Source organism: Spermophilus citellus (assembly GCF_964194105.1).
Source record: "Spermophilus citellus genome assembly, chromosome: 12".
Lineage (NCBI taxonomy): Eukaryota > Metazoa > Chordata > Mammalia > Rodentia > Sciuridae > Spermophilus > Spermophilus citellus.
The window spans coordinates 13,218,384-13,237,849 of record NC_138198.1 but is presented as its reverse complement, the minus strand read 5'-3'; the positions used below and the strand labels follow the sequence as shown (position 1 = coordinate 13,237,849).

Sequence of the window (19,466 nt, the reverse complement as noted above, 5' to 3'; positions counted from 1 at the left end):
CCATGGCCTCCTGTCCTGGAGCACAGGCCAACTCAAGCATGCTAGGCCCATCCAGGCTCTGGTCATCGCACAGCAGAAGGGAAGGCCCCTGCCTGTCTGCCATGTTCATCTAAGTCTAACACCCACGTCCCACCTCCTGCCTGAGGCTGTTCCAGCCTTCCACCCTCTGAGACCACCAGACTCCCATGCATTTAGTCACACAGTCCAAAATGCCCTCAGACACTGTGCTCAGAGAGGCTGTAAGGATTCTTGGCTGTAGGTTTTCATTTGGTATTTAAATGACAAATACCTAGAGGACAAAGGCCATGGTATTTCTGCCTCCACCTCCAATACTAATTGCAGTCAAAAATATTTGACTGGAAAAAACAAGTTGGTGAAAAGGCCAAACAGAAGAGATAAAGAATATGTTAAGCAGAAAACAATAACAAAAAAATTACTAGAGAATGCAGATGAAGGCAGTGTGATGTGACATGAGACACGCCTCGTCTTCATATTTGTGGCCATTTTTACTAGAGAGCAGAGATGAACAGAGGTCAATCTTGGTTTAGGAATGTCCTGGTATCAGAAATAACAAAAGGGGCAGGAGAATACCAACCACAGGTTAGAAAAGGCAGGATTCTTCAATGTCTTCTGCAGTTCCATACTTCTGGGGTTGCACTGGGATGCTCATATGAGTTCATGGAACTCATCAGATGGAGGATACAGGGATTAATTCCAGGTGGAGGATACCTGATTCTACTCCTCTCACCAGCTGGAAGACACTGGGATCCACTCCCCTCACCAGGCATAGCGTATGGGGATCAACTCCCTTCACTGGCTGGAGGGCACAGGGATCTACTCCCTTCATGCAGTGGAGGGTGCAGGGATCTATTGCCATCGTTGGGTGCAGGGTACACTGTCAATAAGATGAAGGGTCTCTTCCAGGTCCTGAGAACTGGGAGCCTCGGCAGGTTCCCTGTGGATAACAACCTTCACTAGTCCACACTGGAAGGAAAGCTGGTGTGAATTTCCTAGTGCACCATCCATCCAGATGAATGTCAGCTGATGATCTGACTTTACAACAGATGACCTGCCTAGTCGGCTTCCACAAGGTAACAGATCACCTGAAGCTAGCTAATGCGGGAAGACACCGTTAGGATAAGCACACTAATCTACTTTAATTCAATTAAAGGTATGTTTCCTCCACAGACACTTTATTGAAACTTTGATTACTATAAAGCCCAAATTTAAATATACTTGATTAAATATGAAGGCTTTATCTGTTTTCTTAATGTTAAAATTTGAACACTCTAAACTTTTAAAGTTTTAAAATTCTTTTCAAAACAGTAACGTAAAGCATTGCCATATATGATCCCTTTGAGTAGTCCTTCCTTACACTTAGAAACATCAATCATATTAAACTGCAGAGGAAGGGAGGGTATGCTGCCTTCCAGGCCACTAAGATTACGACCCCTGTGGCTAGTGACGAAGGTCAGAAGCCACAGGACTGTAGCTTCGACACTTCCCCTGGCAGTGCCCTCCTGTTCTGATGGTAGGGGGCTGGGTAACAGCCTGAGGGACTTGAGGTGTTAACAGTATCTTCTAGAAGAGACCATAAAAAAGGCTGTAGAGGCTGCCAGTGTTTGGGACCATGGCCTGGTGCATGGTTCTGGGCAGGAGGTGATGGAGGAGTCAAGCAGAGTCAGCCACAGGCCAGGAGGCAAAGGAAGGCAGCCCTGGAAGCTGTGGACAGACCCACCCAACAGAATGTTCTGCAAGAGGACCCTGACCTGCACCATCCTATGGTGGTGGCCACTAGGCCTGAAAACACAAGTGTAAATATAGGCTGGTGCAAGCGCCTGGGGAGAAATAAGAGGGCAGTCGTACAGGCAGCAAGACCCAGCAGCAGGCAAAGGTGCACAGGACACTGGCCAGGGTGGGGAGCGAAGGAAACCCAGGACCACTCTCAGGAGTGCTTGCTAGCTTGCTTTTTGAGTCTTGTCTGCTGACATTACTATTACAGAAAGAATCGAAATTCCGGCATGCGTATTTTAGAGGGAGAAGAATATGCAGAAAGGTTTTTCTGGTCTTTATTTTTCCCCTTCCCCAAACAAAGGGGAAGGTGGTATAAGTTTGAAAACTGCTGACTAATTTTAGCCCTATGTATAATTTAAGACTGCAGAATATTCAAATTTCAGCATTTATTCTAGAGGTGCACCACTGCACCAGCCTACTCAAATGACACTAAGGCACCTGCTGTGTCCCTCTCTGCTACCCAGGTCAACTGGAATCCTCTTCGATGGCTGGAATGCGAGAGGAGAGGAAGCAACCTCTGAAGGCCACGGTGATCTAGATGGGCCTCACCTCGGAGTCAGAGCTGTCCAGCTCGGCCAGCGTGGGGGCCTTGAGGAGCTTCTTGCGCTGTGCAGGTGCTTGCTGGGCAGCACGGGTCCCCCCAATTTCTGTCTGCGATGTCAGGCCTCCATTCAGCATAGATGGCTCCCCAACATTCTTTGGAGATTCTGGGGTAGTCACATCTGGAGGAAGAAAGAAGCTCAGCTGTGCTTAAACCATCAAGGTAGGTGGTGCTGAAAACTGGCATCAAGCAACAAGCACCTCCTGATCACTCGGGCTTGGCACAAAGGCGCCTCGCCTTTGCCCACAAACCACTATGTTCAGGGTTTAACTGTTGAGACTTGATAAAGGAAACTTCACATGTTCACATTTGTAGTTCAGAATTCAGATCTGGGAGAAATCCTACAGACTCTGACTTCTTTTTATTTTTCAGATGAAGAAACTGAGGTTCTGAGAATCTGGCTTTCCTTTACCACTTCTGAGGAGGCAGAGGTGGGCAGACGTAAGGATAGCACATGGAGCCTTAGGGGCACAGTTCCAAGCTCTGTACGTGTCTTGGACACCAGGGGCTGGAGTTGTGGCTCAGAGGTAGAGCGCTTGCCTAGCACTGTGAGGCACTGGGTTCGAGCCTCAGCACCACATACAAATAAAATAAAAACATTTTTTAAAAACCCAATATACCAGTAATTCATATACCAAAAATCAATATGCCAACAAACAAAGAATCTGGGAGATGTTCCCTCTCACACATCAGATTTAAATTATTAAGGGCTCAAATTTGATGGGAAGTTAACATGACAAATAAGGAGGAGGAGGAGGAGGAGGAGGCAGCTCTCTACAAGAGCCTTTTGCCCAAGCTGCTTCCCCCTCTTGTCTTGTAACACAAGGACAGGGACAGAGGAGAGCTGCTGAGAGGGCGCAAGGCTGTAGGCAAGGTGGGCAACACCAGCGCCAGCATCTGTGAGCAAGTGAAGGCAGGCCCAGACTGGCACCCGAACCCCATGCCAAGCCCCTGCTCTGGGGCGCTCTCCTGGAATCCTCCCCTGCAAGTGGAATTAGTTTTCCTCACCATTTCAAGTAAAAACTTAAGTGTGGACTGAATTTAATAGCTTACTCAAAACAAGGGTACGTGAAAGTGAGGAGGAGCAGCAGTAGGTTTTTCCTCAACAAATGACACTTCTACATCTGGAGTGTAAGAGGTCAAGTTCCAGGAAACAGTCAGTAGGCAAGAGTGCTCCACTGTGCAACTCCCGGGACGCTGCCTAGGAGCCTGCACAAGAGACCTGCACACTGTGCTTACTGCAAATGACACACAGCTTATGCAATGTTTATAATCTCTGCTTATTTTTGGAGCCAGGACGTCAGAGAACATGCACTTCTGAACATGAAGAAAGGTTTGAACAAGCTAGAAAAAAAGGATGAAAGGGTAAATTTTTTAAAAAAAAACTCATTAGAAATTAAAAATTCAGAAGGTCTCTTCTTAGACTGATTTTATAACTGATAGTTTGAGATGTTCGAGTTAAAATTTGTTAAATAATTTCCCAAATTCTGTATTTTGGTATTAATACTGAATAATATTTTGATTAAAAAAAGAAGAAAATAAACATTTATTTGCTAAAAAAAAAAAAAAAGGATGAAGGGAAGAGGAAAGGGAAGAAAAAAGGAAGGAGGAGGGAAGAAGGAACAGAGAAGGCAGAGCATCAGTCAGGTTTTTAATACCTAACAATACACACACTTATTTTATTATTGCCTTCCTGGGGATTAAATGGTTAGAACAAATAAATAATTGATGGTGTGTGTGGGGGGGGTTGGGTATTGAAAGAGAAAAAATAGAATGGGTGACAAGGGTTTATACAAAATATAAAGGTTAAAATCATTAAATAATTCTTTTGTAAGAGATGTAGGGAGAAGTATCTTAAGTATTTTAAAAGTTTTCCAGAAAGCAAAAGAGGAAATGACTGGGCTAAATGATTAATTTCTATTCAAGAAAAAAAGTGAGAAATTTAAACAAAGTTTTATTCTACAGAATACTAACTCTATAGAATTCTAACTATATACATTTCCAAAGACTGCTCGCATTGTTTAGGAGAAAGCACTCCTAAAGCTCAGACAGGCGAGACAGGCAAGAAAGCTCTCGCCTGTCTGAGCTTCTCACATTCCCACAGAGGCTCCCTCTGCTCCATGGGTGGCAAAGAGGAGGAGGAGGCCTGGGAACATGACCAGCTTCCCAGTCCAGGATGGCCACACTTCCCACCTTGCTGCACCCCCACCACGGGTAGCGCTTAGGGGCATGAGCAGCTCAGTGGTACATATTTATGAAAACTTTGTAAAAAATATAACCACCAATCAGATCCAGGATTTTATGGATATCATTGCTTAGGACAATGAAGAGAGTCATTTAGGGTAGCTTAAAAATCTTAAACAGTACTGGAGGCACTATGTGGAGTTCAGGGACAGTGGCTGCCCTGAGCTCATTTCAATACAGGGACGTTGAGAAACTGCCTAGCAGCTTCCTAACCATCTGAACACTGTTCTACGACAGCTGTCTCTTTAGCACACTGATTGAAACTCCTGGAATCAACACCTGTTGGTATTTGGATTAAACTTTTTATTTCTTCTATGTAAGACAGCATATCTTGAGGGGGAAAATGGTGTTATATTAAAGATGTGAAATATTTAGACAGTTTTAGAAACACCTATATTAGGCGCAGAATCTAAAATGTATACTTATAATATAATAATAACTTTGTGCTGCCTTATTCTGTTTGAGGAAATGTGACTAGAATACAGGTTCTATATTTAATATATACATAGGAAAAATACTCACCTTGATTGATGCTGAGTGGACTGTTAGGAATTTCACTGAGAAATGACCTCTCTACGATGTTCTTAAGCAGCAGGATGTACTGTCTTATTCTACACTTAGATTCAAAAGTTATCATCTAGACTACAAGCTTCAAATGTTTACTCCTTAGTCTGTGCATTCTTCAACTCAGGAAATACACTCCTATCCTTAATAGAATTAGAAATGGACGAACCTTTCCTGTTTACAATCTGGGACATTTTGATTAATAGTCAAAGTGCAACAATGAAAAACATAAAAGCACAAAAAAGAATGAAGCAGTTGGAAATCACAGAGTACATTAAGGCACAAAATAAATCACAGCAAATGACAAGTGAAGGCAAAACTCTCTGCTGGAGGGTGTAAGTAACAAGAACTTTCTTCCCAACACAGAACCCCGTGGGCCTGTGAACACACCCTCGTGTGGGAGCCCAAGCCTGTGTCCATCAACCCACTGCCCACTGCCTCATTCCCTGCCACCCAGCCTCAGAGACCTCAGGCAGAGGTCAGGAAAAGAGCCTCGTGGTACACTTGGCCAACTTCCGGAGAGCAGCAGTCACACATACGTTCTAAAACCTTCCTGAGTTCCTTTTCTAGACTATATTTGTTTTTACGGGGTTACTCTGCAAATGGTTGATAAAATTGTCAAATGGATAAAAGAAAATAGAAAAAGCTCTTCAGTGGTCAGTCAAAAAGATTGTAAAATTTTATTCATGCCATAGATCTACAAAAATAAACAGAAAACTTAAAAGCAGCTGGAAGTTAGTTTCATAGTTAAAAGACAGTAAGTATTCAATATAGAAAATGAAGTTAGAACTCTCTGGCTCTTACATATGTACTATATGTAAGGTATGCCACTACTTCTTTGTGACTTAAGGAGCATTCTATAGTATTTAAAAGGAAATTCTGGAAGAAAACATTGTAACACCTCATGTTATATGTTTTAAACAGTGGCTTCTAAAATTAAAAACTTTAAACTGTAAAATATTTCATTGGAATCAGCTGGCTTTGGAAGTTTGCTCATGTGTGCTCTTCCCTGAGCCACAACCTGCACTGGTTTTCTTCACTCTTGAGCTGTCATTCCCACCTGGGCTACATCTACCCAGCTCCTGCCCACCAACTGAGACTCTGCCGGCATCTCAAGCAGCTGACTGTTGGGAGTTCAGCTACTAAAAACTGAATGCCCCAGAGAATAGGATGCACTGAAATTTGGTTTTCTTAGAAGTCTTTCTCTCAAGGCCAAGGCCAGAAGCCGTGACAGCCCCATGTGGGTGGTGGCTGAGTTCTGGACCCTAAGCCTGGCATCATGGCTCCTGCGTAACTGACCAAGAGTGTGGGTGTGCTGCAGTTTTGATTATTTCAAGTATGCTGTTTTCAAAAGGCAGAACGTCTTACTGACCACAGATTACAAGAAAGCCTTTCAATTTTCTTTTTTGACATGTTTGAACAAGCAGATGAACGCAACGTGTTTCACAGAAACCACACAAACCCACGTCAGGTGTGAAATGTTTGTTGTTTTTACCTGACAAGTCAAAACTGTGAGACATGCTAAGTGGCCGCATTGCTGGAAAAAAGAAAACAAACAATAAAAGAAAACAGTTCAGCTGTTAGGAGTATACAGGAAAGAAAGAAAGAAAGAAAGAAAGGGCGGAGCGCGCCGGCACACCTAAGCCCCCAGGCTGCTAGAGAGCAGGCCTGAAGGTGGCAGCACCACGCAGGAACCTGAGCCTCCACTGGATCACTGAGACTTGACATGCAGGTACAACAGAAGGGAAAATGAAGATGAAGAATTGCAGAATAGAAAGCCACAGAAGGATCTTTCAATTAAATATAAAATAGACCCAAAGGAAAAACGGGCAAGTTTTAAAACAGGATTTTAGGGAATGTATACAATGTTTAGAATTTTAGCACACAAATTTAGTAATGTAAGTCAGGGTGAAAAATTCAATAATGTAAGTCAGGATGAAAATCTGGTTTTCTCAATAAAGGTGAAACATTTCAGTTTAACAGTCTCAGGAACCAGCGGCATCACAACGTGTTATATACTGTGTCTTCAGATATAAATGACTTCCAAAAAGGGTGCTTGGCACACAGTAAAAAAAAAACAATGATTACCATTTCTTAAGATCATTGTTTCCGTCTTGTTGAAATAATCTGTTTCTAAAATTTATTACATATCATGAAACCGCCAAAATATGTACTTTAAGTGGGTAAATTTTAGGGTATGTATATTATACCTTACCCAAGCAGGCAGAGGAGGCTGTGAGAGAGATCTGATGAATTTGGTACTATGACAGAGCTACCAACTTTCATTGCAGTCCCAAACCCTGACCAGTACCTTGATGGTACCTTGCCCAGGAGAACACCTCTTCCGTCCGTGCCCTGGGCTGTTCTCCTGTCCCTGTTCAGAAACTGTGCAGGGATGCACAGCATTTCAGACACCCAAGTGGTCTTCCTCCTTCCCTCAGGAGGTGCAGTCTGCTCTCCCCAGGCAAACACTCAGCTACCAGGACCTGCAAGGCTCCCCAGAACCGCTGGAGGCAGAGTGGAGTCTCTGGTGTCAGCTCACATTCTTTCTTCGATTCTTCTACATCTCTTCACACCAGCTAGCCAGGATGATCTGAGGCGTTCACTATTTCTTTTTGGCTTCCCCATTCCACAAAGCCCTCATCACAGCCCTGTCTCAGGCAACTTGTCATCTAGGAACAACGCTGCCTTCCTGGCATGACCTCTGGTGGCCTGAGGTGCTGCTGCGGGAGGATCCACTGCAGGAGAGCAAGGCTGACGCACAGGCACACCAAGCAGTGTCCTCCAGGAAGGCAGCCTCTGGGCTCTGTACCCCAACTGAATAGACTGCACTCTTCAGCATTTTTGTTAGTAGGTGATTTCAGGGAATAATTCACATCTACAACCCAAAAGCTCAATATAGCATCCTTCAAAAAAATAGATGTGAAGGAAAAGCACTGACTTATGTCCAGCGCACATCTCCACAGGTAGATGTTTTTAAAAGCTGTATTTCATCAAAGGGATATGCATCTGAGGTGGGGCAAATGAGGCAGCTATTTTATTTAACATTCTTACTGTCTGATGGTCAGAAAGTAATATTTTAAGCACTTCCATCCTAACGTAAAAGTTAGGATATAAGTTTTTTCCCTCCAGTACTGGGGACTGAACCAGGATGCTCTAACACTAAGCCATACCCCCAGTCTTTTAAAAATTTTCTTTAAATTTTGAGACAGAATCTAACCAAATTGCCCAGGATGGCCTCCAACTTGCAATCCTCTTGCCTCAGCCTCCTTTCCTCCTAAGCATAGGAAAGTGATTAGGGATTTTGTGTTGATGAGAATAATCTTCCACTCACTCTTCAAAAACTATGCATTTCTAAACTCAAATACCATCTACTGTAGATTTTCCTAATTATGGATAGCAAATAAAATACTACATATTCTCAAGGTAAAATATTACATATCCTTAATCTTCTCTAACATTTTTCTGCTCTTCTCTGGTATGTGACCATACCTGTGGCTGAAGACTTAAGAAAGCAATGCAGTCACTTCTGGGGGAAGAGGTTCTGTCTCTCCAAGCTCTCTAGCCCAGGAGGACAGACAGTAACTGAGGATTGTGGCAATTAACATGGTCAGAGAAAACAAGACGGGGCAGGTGCTAAAGTGCCATTTAGCCACATGCTGGAAGGTCACAGCTTTATAAATCCAGTTCTGTGTCATAATTAATGGCAAGATGTTTGTGACACATCAGTGTTAAATGGAGAGATGGGATACTGTATAGACGTGGAATTTGGTTTTCTGTCCTCACTTTTTAGATTCACAGTAGATGCAGCTGGCTGATGAAATTATGGGTGACATTTCCTTCTTCAAACATTTAGACATTTTCTCCATTTCTGCACTGGGTTTATACTAGCAAATAAATGGAGAAAAAAAAATGTCATACAAGTATTTAGGGGAACTTTTCTTAGGTTAAGTCTGCCAACCTTATCCAAACTCTCCAATGTAGATCTGTGTTAAAAATGAACTCAAATCCCTTACTTTTCAATTAAGATCACTTGGAATTCTTGAATTCTCACAGAATCACCAAATTTGGAGGTTGTGAAACCCCAACTGTCAAGGCTAAATAAGTTACATTCAACAAAAAACTGTTATTTACGTATTCTAAAGTAGGGTCCCTGCCCTGGTTAGGCAGCACCTGAATCTAATTTTTTAAAGAAGTTGAAGAACATATACTGAGAAGACCCTGCAGTAATCAGTTCACTCCCCACAAAGAAGTGTCCAGGACCAGGGGCGTCACCTGTGACCTCTGCCAAGCACTGCAAGAAGGAACGCCAGTCTTTCTCAGTCTTCCAAAACTCCGAGGAGGGAAGGAAAAAAATTAAAGATCAAATGAAAATGGAAAACTACAGGCCAATATCTCGGATTAACACAGACGAAAAATCCTCAACAAAACGGCAGTGAATCAACTCTAGCAGCACACTGAAAGGACTACACCTGGGCCAAGTGGGCTGTGACTCTGGGGCAGGAGGACAGCTCACCCTGTGAGAATGGGTCACACCCAGCTAATGTGACCTAGTAGGGTTTGGTAAAACTCCACACCTTCCATGATACAGACTCCCAAGGAAGTGGGAACAGAGGGAAGTTAATCAGCATAATAAGGCCACATGTGAAAAGCCCCCAGGTAACACTCAGCCTGAAAAACTGAACACTTTCTCTCCAATATCAGGAACCAGGCAAGAATGACCATAGCACTGGTGGACCTAAGGAAAACAGCCAGGCAATAAATGGGGACCAGAATTAAAAGGCACCTAGATTGGAAAGGAAGAGGTAAACTGTCTCTGTAGACAACAAGATCTTATATACAGAAAACCCTAACAATGCCACAGAAATTGTCAGAACTAATAAATTTAGTAAAGTTTCAAGACACAAAATCAACTACAAAAACCTGTGGCATTTCAATACATAACAGCAAACTATCTGGAAAGGAAATTAGGAGAACAATCTCATTTATCACCAAGAAGAATAAAACACCTAGGAATACTTGTATTCTAGAAACCACAAGATACAAACGAATGCAAAGACACCTCTGTGTTCAGACCACAAGAATTAATATTGCTAAAATATCTGTAGTACCCAAAGCTAAATACAGATTCAACACAATCCCCATGAAAATTTTAGTGGTAGTTTATATAGAAATAGAAAAGATCAGTTCCAAAATTCATACAGAAAACCGAAGATGAATAGCCAATCAATCCTGAGACAGAAGAGCCAAGCTGAAGGCATTACTCTTGCAGAGGTTCAAATATGATGTTACGAAGTTACAGCAATCAAAACACAGGGTACTGAAGTACAGGCAGACAGCCAGACCCAAGGATGGGACAAACCTGCTTAGATGGGGTCAACTAATGTGTGACAGCGTTACCGGAACCCACGGTGGAGAAGGTAGGTACAAGCGGTGTCAGGAAAACTGAATATCCACATTCACAAGAACAAAGCTGCACTCTGGTCTTACACCATACACAAGAATCAATTCAAAGTGGATTGAAAACTTAAAGTGAAAGACCTTGAAGTACAAAACTCTCATTAAAAAGCAGTGGAAAACCTTTACGACAGTGGTCTGGGCACCGATTTCAGGGATATGACACTAAAATCACAGGCAACACAAGAAAAACGAACACATGGGACTGCATCACACTAAAAGGCTTCCAGTGCCAGCAGAGCCCGGAGGGGAGGCTGGGCAGACACCAGCTCAGAGTCTGCACGGACACTGGACATCAACTCCTCATTTCAAGTTCTATGAGCCTCCACTGTCGATCATTGTGGGAGTGACTGGAGACCAGAGATGACAAGGCACAGCCCTGCTTACTGCACACTTCCAGAAGAGACCATGAGGTTGCAACTGCAGGAGGGCTGAGTGAGCCCCAGCAGAGCCCATCAGGACGGCTTCTCCAGGGCCAAGACAGGGGTCTAAGACCAGCAGGGGACCCGCCCCACTGCACCCAAGGATCACAGCAGACTTCTTTCCTTTTTAAATAGTTAACATCTTATTCCTAATGCAATAGAAAAGCTTAATTTTTTAAAAATTGTGGTAAGAGCGCTTTAAAATGAAATCTACCTTAATCTATTTTCTTTCTCTCTTTTCGGCAGTGCAAGGTAAGTGTCCTACCACTGAGCTACACCCCAGCCCCATTTTAACAAATGTTGAAGTGTGCGATACGTTATTACTGAATACAGATACAATTTTGTACAGCAGATCTTTGGAGCTTACTCATCTTGTTTGATCGATAAGCCAGCCCCTGGCAACCAACACTACGTTTTTCTGATTCTATGAATTTGAGTGGTTTAGAGTCCTACTATTAGTAAATCCATGCAATATTTGTTTTTCTTATTTCACTCAGCATGATATCCTGAAGGCCCTTGTGAAACATGCCTTGTTTTTTGTTTTGTTTTTTATTTTAGTGGTACTAGGGATGGAACCCAGGGCCTCATACCTACTGAGCTACAAACCCAGCCCAGACATTTTTTTATATTTCAGGGGATCCACAGACTTTCCTCCAAGGAAAAAAACCCCTTGGTTCCCTGATCTATGTTGTGGCTCATATAAATGCTTATATGGAATTGTCATTTAGCATGCTTTAAATATTTTTCCTTTCCTTCTTTTTTTTTTTTTTTTGAAGCAGGGTCTCCCTGTGCCACCCAGACTGATCCTGTACTCCGGGATACCCCTTCTCAGCATCCCAGACAGGGGACCTCCAGGTGTGCACCAGTATACTCAGCTTAAATGTTCAAGAGACAAAACGTGCTGCCATAAACCCAGGGAGGGAGCTGGGCATGGTGGTACACGTCTGTAATCCCAGCTACTCAGGAGGCTAAGGCAGGAGGACTACAAGGTCGAGGCCACTCTGGGCAACTTAGTGAGACCCTCTCTCAAAAACTAAACTAAAAACCCCAAATAACAACAAAAATATCTCATGAGGGATAAGCTGATAGAACCTTGCTCACTCTAGCTTTGTAACCAGAAGGCACATTAACTATTTTACAGCCCAGGCCCGTACTAGGAACACAACAAACAAGAGCTATGGGCCCTGCCACACTAAAGGAGGGTGAGGGCCAAATAGGGAACACTGGTGTGGCCTGAGTGAGGGGTTCCAGAGTGGAAGCGGGGAGCACAGTCAGAGGACACACCAGATTGGGGAGGAGGCACCTGGTTAGACAGTGGCTGCTGGGCTGCCAATGGGAGCAGACTCAACAGGGCCTGGACAGCAGGCAGGAGCCAGAGTCGATGCTGAGGCCCCTGCCTGGGGAGACAGGGTGAGAGGGCTGGTGGGCAGAGGCCACTCGTGGACACCGTGGTCTGTTTGCTTGTGGGATATGAAGAGGCCCTATCTAGCCGACAGCTGGGTGCCTGGCCCTGAACTTGAGAGATTTGTGCTGTAGATCGGGAGCTGGAAGATAGCCAGAAACACACCCTGAGGGAAGATATGGTTGCCAGAGAGAAGAGTCCAGGGTGGAAACGAGGACCATGAGGAGTGTGAAGAGGCAGAAAGAGGCATGGGGGACAGAATCAGCAGAGTGTGTCTTCCTGGGATTGGCTGCTCCCTGCTCAGGCACCACTAAAACCTGTTTTCCTAAAGATGCTTCTCTGAATTCTTTGGGCACCTTTAATTTTACAAATCAGAGGAGAGCTACACAAATAAAAATGTTTACAAACATCTAAAAATATGGTCTTGCAATAAATCAAAGTCAATATGTGAAATACACATTAAAATATTTATTATTAAAAATAATAACTGGGGCTGGGTTTGTGGCTCAGAGGTAGAGTGCTCGCCTACCATACGTGGGACACTGGGTTCCATCCTCAGCACCACATAAAAATAAAGATACTATGTTCACCTATAACTAAAAATAAATATTTAAAAAATAATAACCATAAAGGAAGTTTGGGAATAAGTGCTACCTAGTGATAATGGGTGCTCTCACACATAACACCCATAATTAGAATGACAGAAATACGAAGTAAGATCATGTATCTACTATTTACATTCCCAAAACACAACACCCAATCTTTGCAAAAATGTTGCTATTTATGAAATGTTTTTACCACACTCCTATTTCTTACACAAAAGCCACAACGTAGTGGGCAGGATCTTTATTCCCTCTCTGCTAATGAAGGACGTGTACTCAGCGAGGTAAACAGCCTCTCCGGAAGCCTCAGCGTGGGTCCTGGTAGAGTCCCCTCCACTGGGCCAGAAGGGAAAATCTTCCAGCACAGACTCTGAGTGAGTGTCAGTGTGCGTGAGTGACAGATGTGGAGACGGGGAGGGAGGTGACGGAGAGCAACTGCAGGGATCAGCTCTGCTCAGGGATCAGCCACACAGACATGTCTTTCCCAGAGGTGACCACAAACTGAGAGTGCGAGAGGTAATGGACTCACCCAATCGGCTCCGTCTAATCTCCTCTGGGGACACAGGCCGCAGCTTTCTTTCTGCTTTAATTTCTTCTAATATTCTTTCATGCAGGCTCCGAGGCCGTGGTGGGGTTGGTTTCAGTTTTCTGGCTGAAGCCTTGAAAAAAAGAGTATAATGGCTAGAGATCTGGGTGTTCATGCTTCAACAGTCTTTCCAATATCGTGATTTATATTTCATGGACTGGACTGCTGCTTGATAACCAGTACAAGTCATTAAACATCACAATTCCTCAAGCAACAGGAAGAGCACAGGGTTCCACTGTGCTCTGGTCATGAATGCTCTGCTCCGTTCCCCTGAAGCATCTGTGCTGTTCAAGTCACACCCATAGCCCTGGATGCTTACAGGGCAGGAGTCAGCTGCGCCTGATCATTGCCCTCACTGCTTCCCCAGCTGACGACCCTGACCCACCCACCACAACCTTCTTAGACTATTATTATTTTCTTTACTCTGTGGAAATTAAGGCTCAGAGAGGCCAATTAATGGCTTGGAGATGCGTGCCTACTGGGCTGCAGAGCTAGTGTGCCTGTCAATTTCACCTCACCCCAGGCTCTTCCTGATGAGTATTCTGACTCTGTGGTCACCAGAGGGAACCTGGTTAACAGAGGAGATAAGAAGGCCGCTGTGCTAGGTGATAGAAGGGATGGGTACAGCAATAGGGTCTGGGAGGCCTCCTTCCTAGAAACCACCAGGCCTCAACCGAGCAGCTGTCCAGCCAGGTCTTGCACCATAGTTGGGTGTTTTGAGTAAAAACACCCTGATAGCCTCATATTGAATGAGTTTAGCATTTTTCTATGACACTTGGGTTTCATCGTTCTTAAAAGGAAAGCTCAGATACACCAACCACTAGGGAAAGCTGCCTTCTAAGGAGGAGCCCTGGCAAGGAGTAGCTCTGGCAGCGAGGGGAATGTCAAGTTACATACGGGGTTTAAAGGAGGTCTTGACCTGATGAAGTCCAGGATGATCTCATGAGCGCTCTTCTTTAACCGAGGAGGAATGTCGCCATTCACCTAAGGAGACAAAAGGTAAAGACCCAGCTGACCCCAGGATGTACCATGGTGAACTTCTAGGTAGAAGTGTTTCCCAAATGACGATGCAAAATTGGTGAAGTGCAGTCTGGCTCCCCCAAGGACACATATCAAATCAATAAAAAGGAGGAAAAAGTCTGTGATTCTCAGCAAAAGTAACTGTGGAACTAAGAAAACACCCACAGTTCCCATTAGTCCCACCATTTTGAGATATTTGAGACACAGCCTTCCAACCAAGTTTCTCAAATCATGCATGTGAACGGAATAAACACTATGATTATAAAGCCTTTTATAATATAAAAAGACTTCACCTCATATTCTCACCCTTGGAAAAACCAAGGTAGCAGGAAGGACAGGTGACACACATCATATTCTGTAAATGAAACTCTAGTAGTGGAGGAGATGCTGCCCATGTTCCCAACACCAGAAGGCAAAAGAGTTACTGCAGCCCCAGTTGCCTCTCACTTAAATACTCTAAGATCTTCTCATTTTACAGCAAGAAGTTTTTTTTTTCTAATTCTTATTTTTTTTTTTAGAAATATGAAAAATCCTCAGAAAGCCGCAAAAGTAAGAACCTGAACTCAGTCTGACACTCCAGAAGGCACAGCTGTGACCACTTGGCCACCTTTGCTCCCCAGTCTTGTTTGAACAAAACAGAAACTGAACTGCACCTCCAGGCCTGTGGCTTCTTCCTCCAGGTGCCCTCCCCAGGCCTGACCAAGACTGGGTGGCCCCACAGCAAATCTCAGCAGCAATAACCAGCCCAGCCCAGCCAAGCATGTGGCCTGGCGGCTGGGGCTTGGACTAAAGGTAGGAGCTGCGACTTGGAAGCAGAACCCGGGACCTGATGTGACAGGGGTTTCGTGTTATATAAGATTAAAAAAAAAAATCCTTAGTGTATGAAGCAATGAGAACTTCCTATTACTCACAATGCTACTCCGGAGCAGAACAGCATCTACCTTTACAGCTGATTTTTGTATGCTTTACTCTTCTTTCCATCACAGTGGCAAGATGCAGAGAGAGCACAGCTGGCTTAAATGAGGCTGGGGTTGTGAACCCTGTCACCAAACAGCCTCCTCAGTGGCAGGAGCTGCCTCCTGGTCCCTGCAATGAATGAGGGTCAGTAGCATGCTACAGAGGACAGGAAGGTGGGGTAAGCACAAGCAGCCCTGTGAGGCCAGCCTTCTGGCAGGGCAGGATCTCCGGGTAAACATCAAGCCTGAACTGCAGAGGAAAATGTGTCCTGCGTGGACACAAACAGTAGACTCAAAATAAGTTACATCAGTTACAGAAACCTGATCTCAATTTTGAGCCAAATAACTTAAACAAACATAAAACTTCTAGTACACAAAAGGATCCCCTTTCAATATTTTAAAACATCTATCCTGAACTCTGCATTGTTTCTGAAATAATTTTTTTTTTTTAGGTAACTGAACTTTAAACAGATAAAGGAAATCTTATTAACATATTTACAAACACACAAGGCCAAAGATAATCTCTTCTCCTATTAAGATATGTATCATGGGGCTGGCAGAACAGCTCAGTGATAGAGTGCCTGCCTAGCATGTACAGGCCCCAGGTTTGATTCCCACTCCCCATAGATAGATACTATTAAATTACTGAATTGGTTGTTTAGTTACAAAGTTATAAGCAGATTACATGATAAATTTTTCTCCATGTTTTATTTGAATTTTTAAAATTTGTGTATTGGGGGTACTGCTAGGGATTGAAATGGAGAAAACCATGTTATATGAATATCAAAATTCATAAATGCACATAACACAGACCCCCTGTTTTGATAAGGTACTGGGGGTTGAACCCAGGGGCACTCTACCACTGAGCTATAACCCCAGTCCTCTTTAAACTTTTGAGACAGGGTCTCATTAAGTTGCTGAGGCTGTCCTTGAATTTACAATCCTCCTGCCTCAGTCTATCAAGCTGCCGGGATTATAGGCATGTGACACTGTGACTGGCTGAACCCCACTATTATGTGTAAATATAATACACTAAAAAATTTAAATACATCAAAAAAATTGTGAATTACAATAAATACAACAGAAATATGCTAAGTTTTTACATCTATTTTTAAAGGACAAAGTTATTTGTTAGAAATAACAAAATAAAGCATTCCGCTCAAACATTTTGGGATTTTAAAAAATCAAATGTTTTACATCTCTATAATTTAATATTCCAAACAATATATAATAGAGTTGAGCCAGTCAATTGTCACAAATAGTATCACAAATATGCAGAAAGCAGAGAATTACTGTGGTACATCTATGTAGCCTAAACTTTAGGATTAAACCTAAGACACCATGGCATAGCACCTCAGGGATGCATGGATCGTGAGTGAAAATGGTGTGCACTTACTCTTTACAGAAACATTTATAAAGCCAGGGACAGTGGCATGTGCCTGTAATTCCAGCAGCTTGGGAGGCCAAGGCAGGAGGATCACAAATTCAAAGCCAGCCTCAGCAACTTAGTGAAGCCCTAACAACTCAGTGAGAACCTGTCTCTAAATAAAATAAATAAATAAAAGGGCCATAGATGTGGCTCAGTGGTTAAACACCCCTAGGTTCAGTCCCTGGTACAAAAAAAAAAAAAAAAAAGAACAAAACAAAAATCCCACCAAAATAAATAAACAAATAAATAAGCAAACTACAGCCACTAGAAAATACTGCAAAGTATTTGCTGTGTTCTAAGCATTTCCTAGGACTATGTATCTTTGTACTTTTTTCTTTAGAGAGAGAGAGAGAGAGAGAGAGAGAGAGAGAGAGAGAGAGAATTTTAATGTTTATTTTTTAGTTTTCAGTGAACACAACATCTTAGTTTGTATGTGGTGCTGAGGATCGAACCCGGGCCGCTCGCATGCCAAGCAAGCACGCTACCACTTGAGCCACATCCCCAGCCCCATCTTTGTACTTTTTGATACACACTGCAGCCCTATGGGGCAAGTACTTTTACCCACATTTCAAAAACGAGCAATCCAAGGCACACAAGCAAAACAGGCGGAACCATACGGTCAGAGCAGACCCAAGACTCAAACACTAGTGCCGCTTCCAGAACCTCTGCTCTGGGCCACTGCACTTAGTTGCTTAAACACATTAAAGAGGTGCCTAAACTTATTCATAAAAACATGAGATTCATAAATAAGAACACATTTTTACCTGTAGACTGGTAGATAAAGTCTGACTATAGCACATCATTAGTGAAGAGCCGGGGAAAGGCTTTACTATGCATTTTTGAAAACCTCAGGTGAAAGGACTCACAGGTCAGTTTTCCTATGTGGCCTCTGCTGCTCGCCACTCTGAGACTCCAGGACACTGCTGCCCACACTCCATGTGCTTGCTCCTGTTCATACTGACGGACCTTGGTATACGCTCACACTGTTGCTGCTGCAGACAACACTACCGGGCATACTGCTGTACGCATCTTCCAGCACCACACCCTCACAGTCCATTTAAGAAATTGCCTACCTGAAGCTCATGGAGACTTGTTACCTTGCAGAAACTGACTGTTGCACATTTACCTTGAGATCTAAAGCCACATGAGACTGAGTTTTCTCTCCTGTGTATACTTTGAGGTAAAGGTCAAGATGTACTCTTTTCCCATAAGGAAATCTAATTGAACATATACCATTTATTGAAATGCCATTCTTCCTCCACTGCTTTACAGTGTCACCTCTGTCACCAACCAAATGAACACACAGGTCCAAATGTGTTTCTGCTGTCTACTGACAGTCTGTGGACCATGGGTTCCAATAAGTGGAACCTAGCCCTGCCTTCCTAGACTGCAGAACCCTGGGGCCCTTCACTTCTGAGTCCAGTGGGTCTTTCAGGTGGTCTGTGTGCACTGTGGAGGGCCATGGTGGTGGTGTCTCCATCTCCCTCTGGGAGCCCCCTGCTTCAACATCCTCTCCTGCCATCCCTGAGAGAGTCCCTTGCCCACAGGCTGGTGCGATGACCTAATCTCCACGCTCCAACATCTGGACCGCTGTGGGGCTTGCTCCAGGACTCTCCCTCCAGGCCCAACACATCTGGGATGCTCAGTGTGTCCTGTGTTCTATGCTTCTTAGACACACGGAAAAACCCATTTCTTTTTTTTTTTTTTTTTTTTTTTTTTTTAAGAGAGAGAATTTTTTTTAATATTTATTTTTTAGTTCTCGGCGGACACAACATCTTTGTTGGTATGTGGTGCTGAGGATCGAACCCGGGCCGCCCACATGCCGGGCGAGCGCGCTACCGCTTGAGCCACATCCCCAACCCAAAAAAACCCATTTCTGTTCCTAGTATTTTATTTAATGAACACACTGACTGCTTCACTTTGCAGAATGAACATCTGCAAACATCATTATATATAAAATGATCAATCAATTTTTGGTTCTGTGTAAGCTTCTCAAATCCTGTACTTCAATTCTAGTCACACGTTCATATGTAGGGGGCCCCTCGTGTGCATGAACAAAGACCCACCCCCAAGGCTAAACTCCAACCTGCAGCTCCTTCTCCTCTATCACAGTCATACAAAGTAGTTGGGTTCATTTTAACAGAATGTCCCCATTTCCCTCTTTTTTCCTCTCCTCCTTCCTCCCCTATTCTCCTGCCTCTACTCATCTCCTTTTGCTCATTTATTTGTTCATTTCTGACAGGTTGTTTCTACTTCTACATGAAGGTGAAATTCCCTGTGGCACCTTTATGCATGTAACTAACATGATCTTGCTAAAATGATTCTGCAGTGCCCCTCCCCTCCCTCTTGATCTCCTCCGTCTGTGCACTGATCATCCCTGAATCTTCCA

General features: G+C 43.6%; 1 protein-coding gene across 4 annotated transcripts in view; it reads right to left on the bottom strand.

Annotated features, from left to right (window-relative positions):
- SPIRE1 (spire type actin nucleation factor 1) overlaps window positions 1-19,466 on the bottom strand; it is a 144,173-nt gene that overhangs the window by 20,831 nt on the left and 103,876 nt on the right. For 2 of the 4 annotated variants that reach the window (XM_081263253.1, XM_081263255.1), the window contains exons 7-10: window positions 14,570-14,656; window positions 13,616-13,745; window positions 6,699-6,740; window positions 2,344-2,516 (exon numbers count right to left, since the gene is read on the bottom strand). In XM_081263253.1, the coding sequence (XP_081119379.1) occupies window positions 2,344-2,516; window positions 6,699-6,740; window positions 13,616-13,745; window positions 14,570-14,656 (432 nt within the window). The remainder of the gene's footprint in view (window positions 1-2,343; window positions 2,517-6,698; window positions 6,741-13,615; window positions 13,746-14,569; window positions 14,657-19,466) is intronic. The other 2 variants (XM_081263254.1, XM_081263256.1) reach the window with 1 other exon arrangement.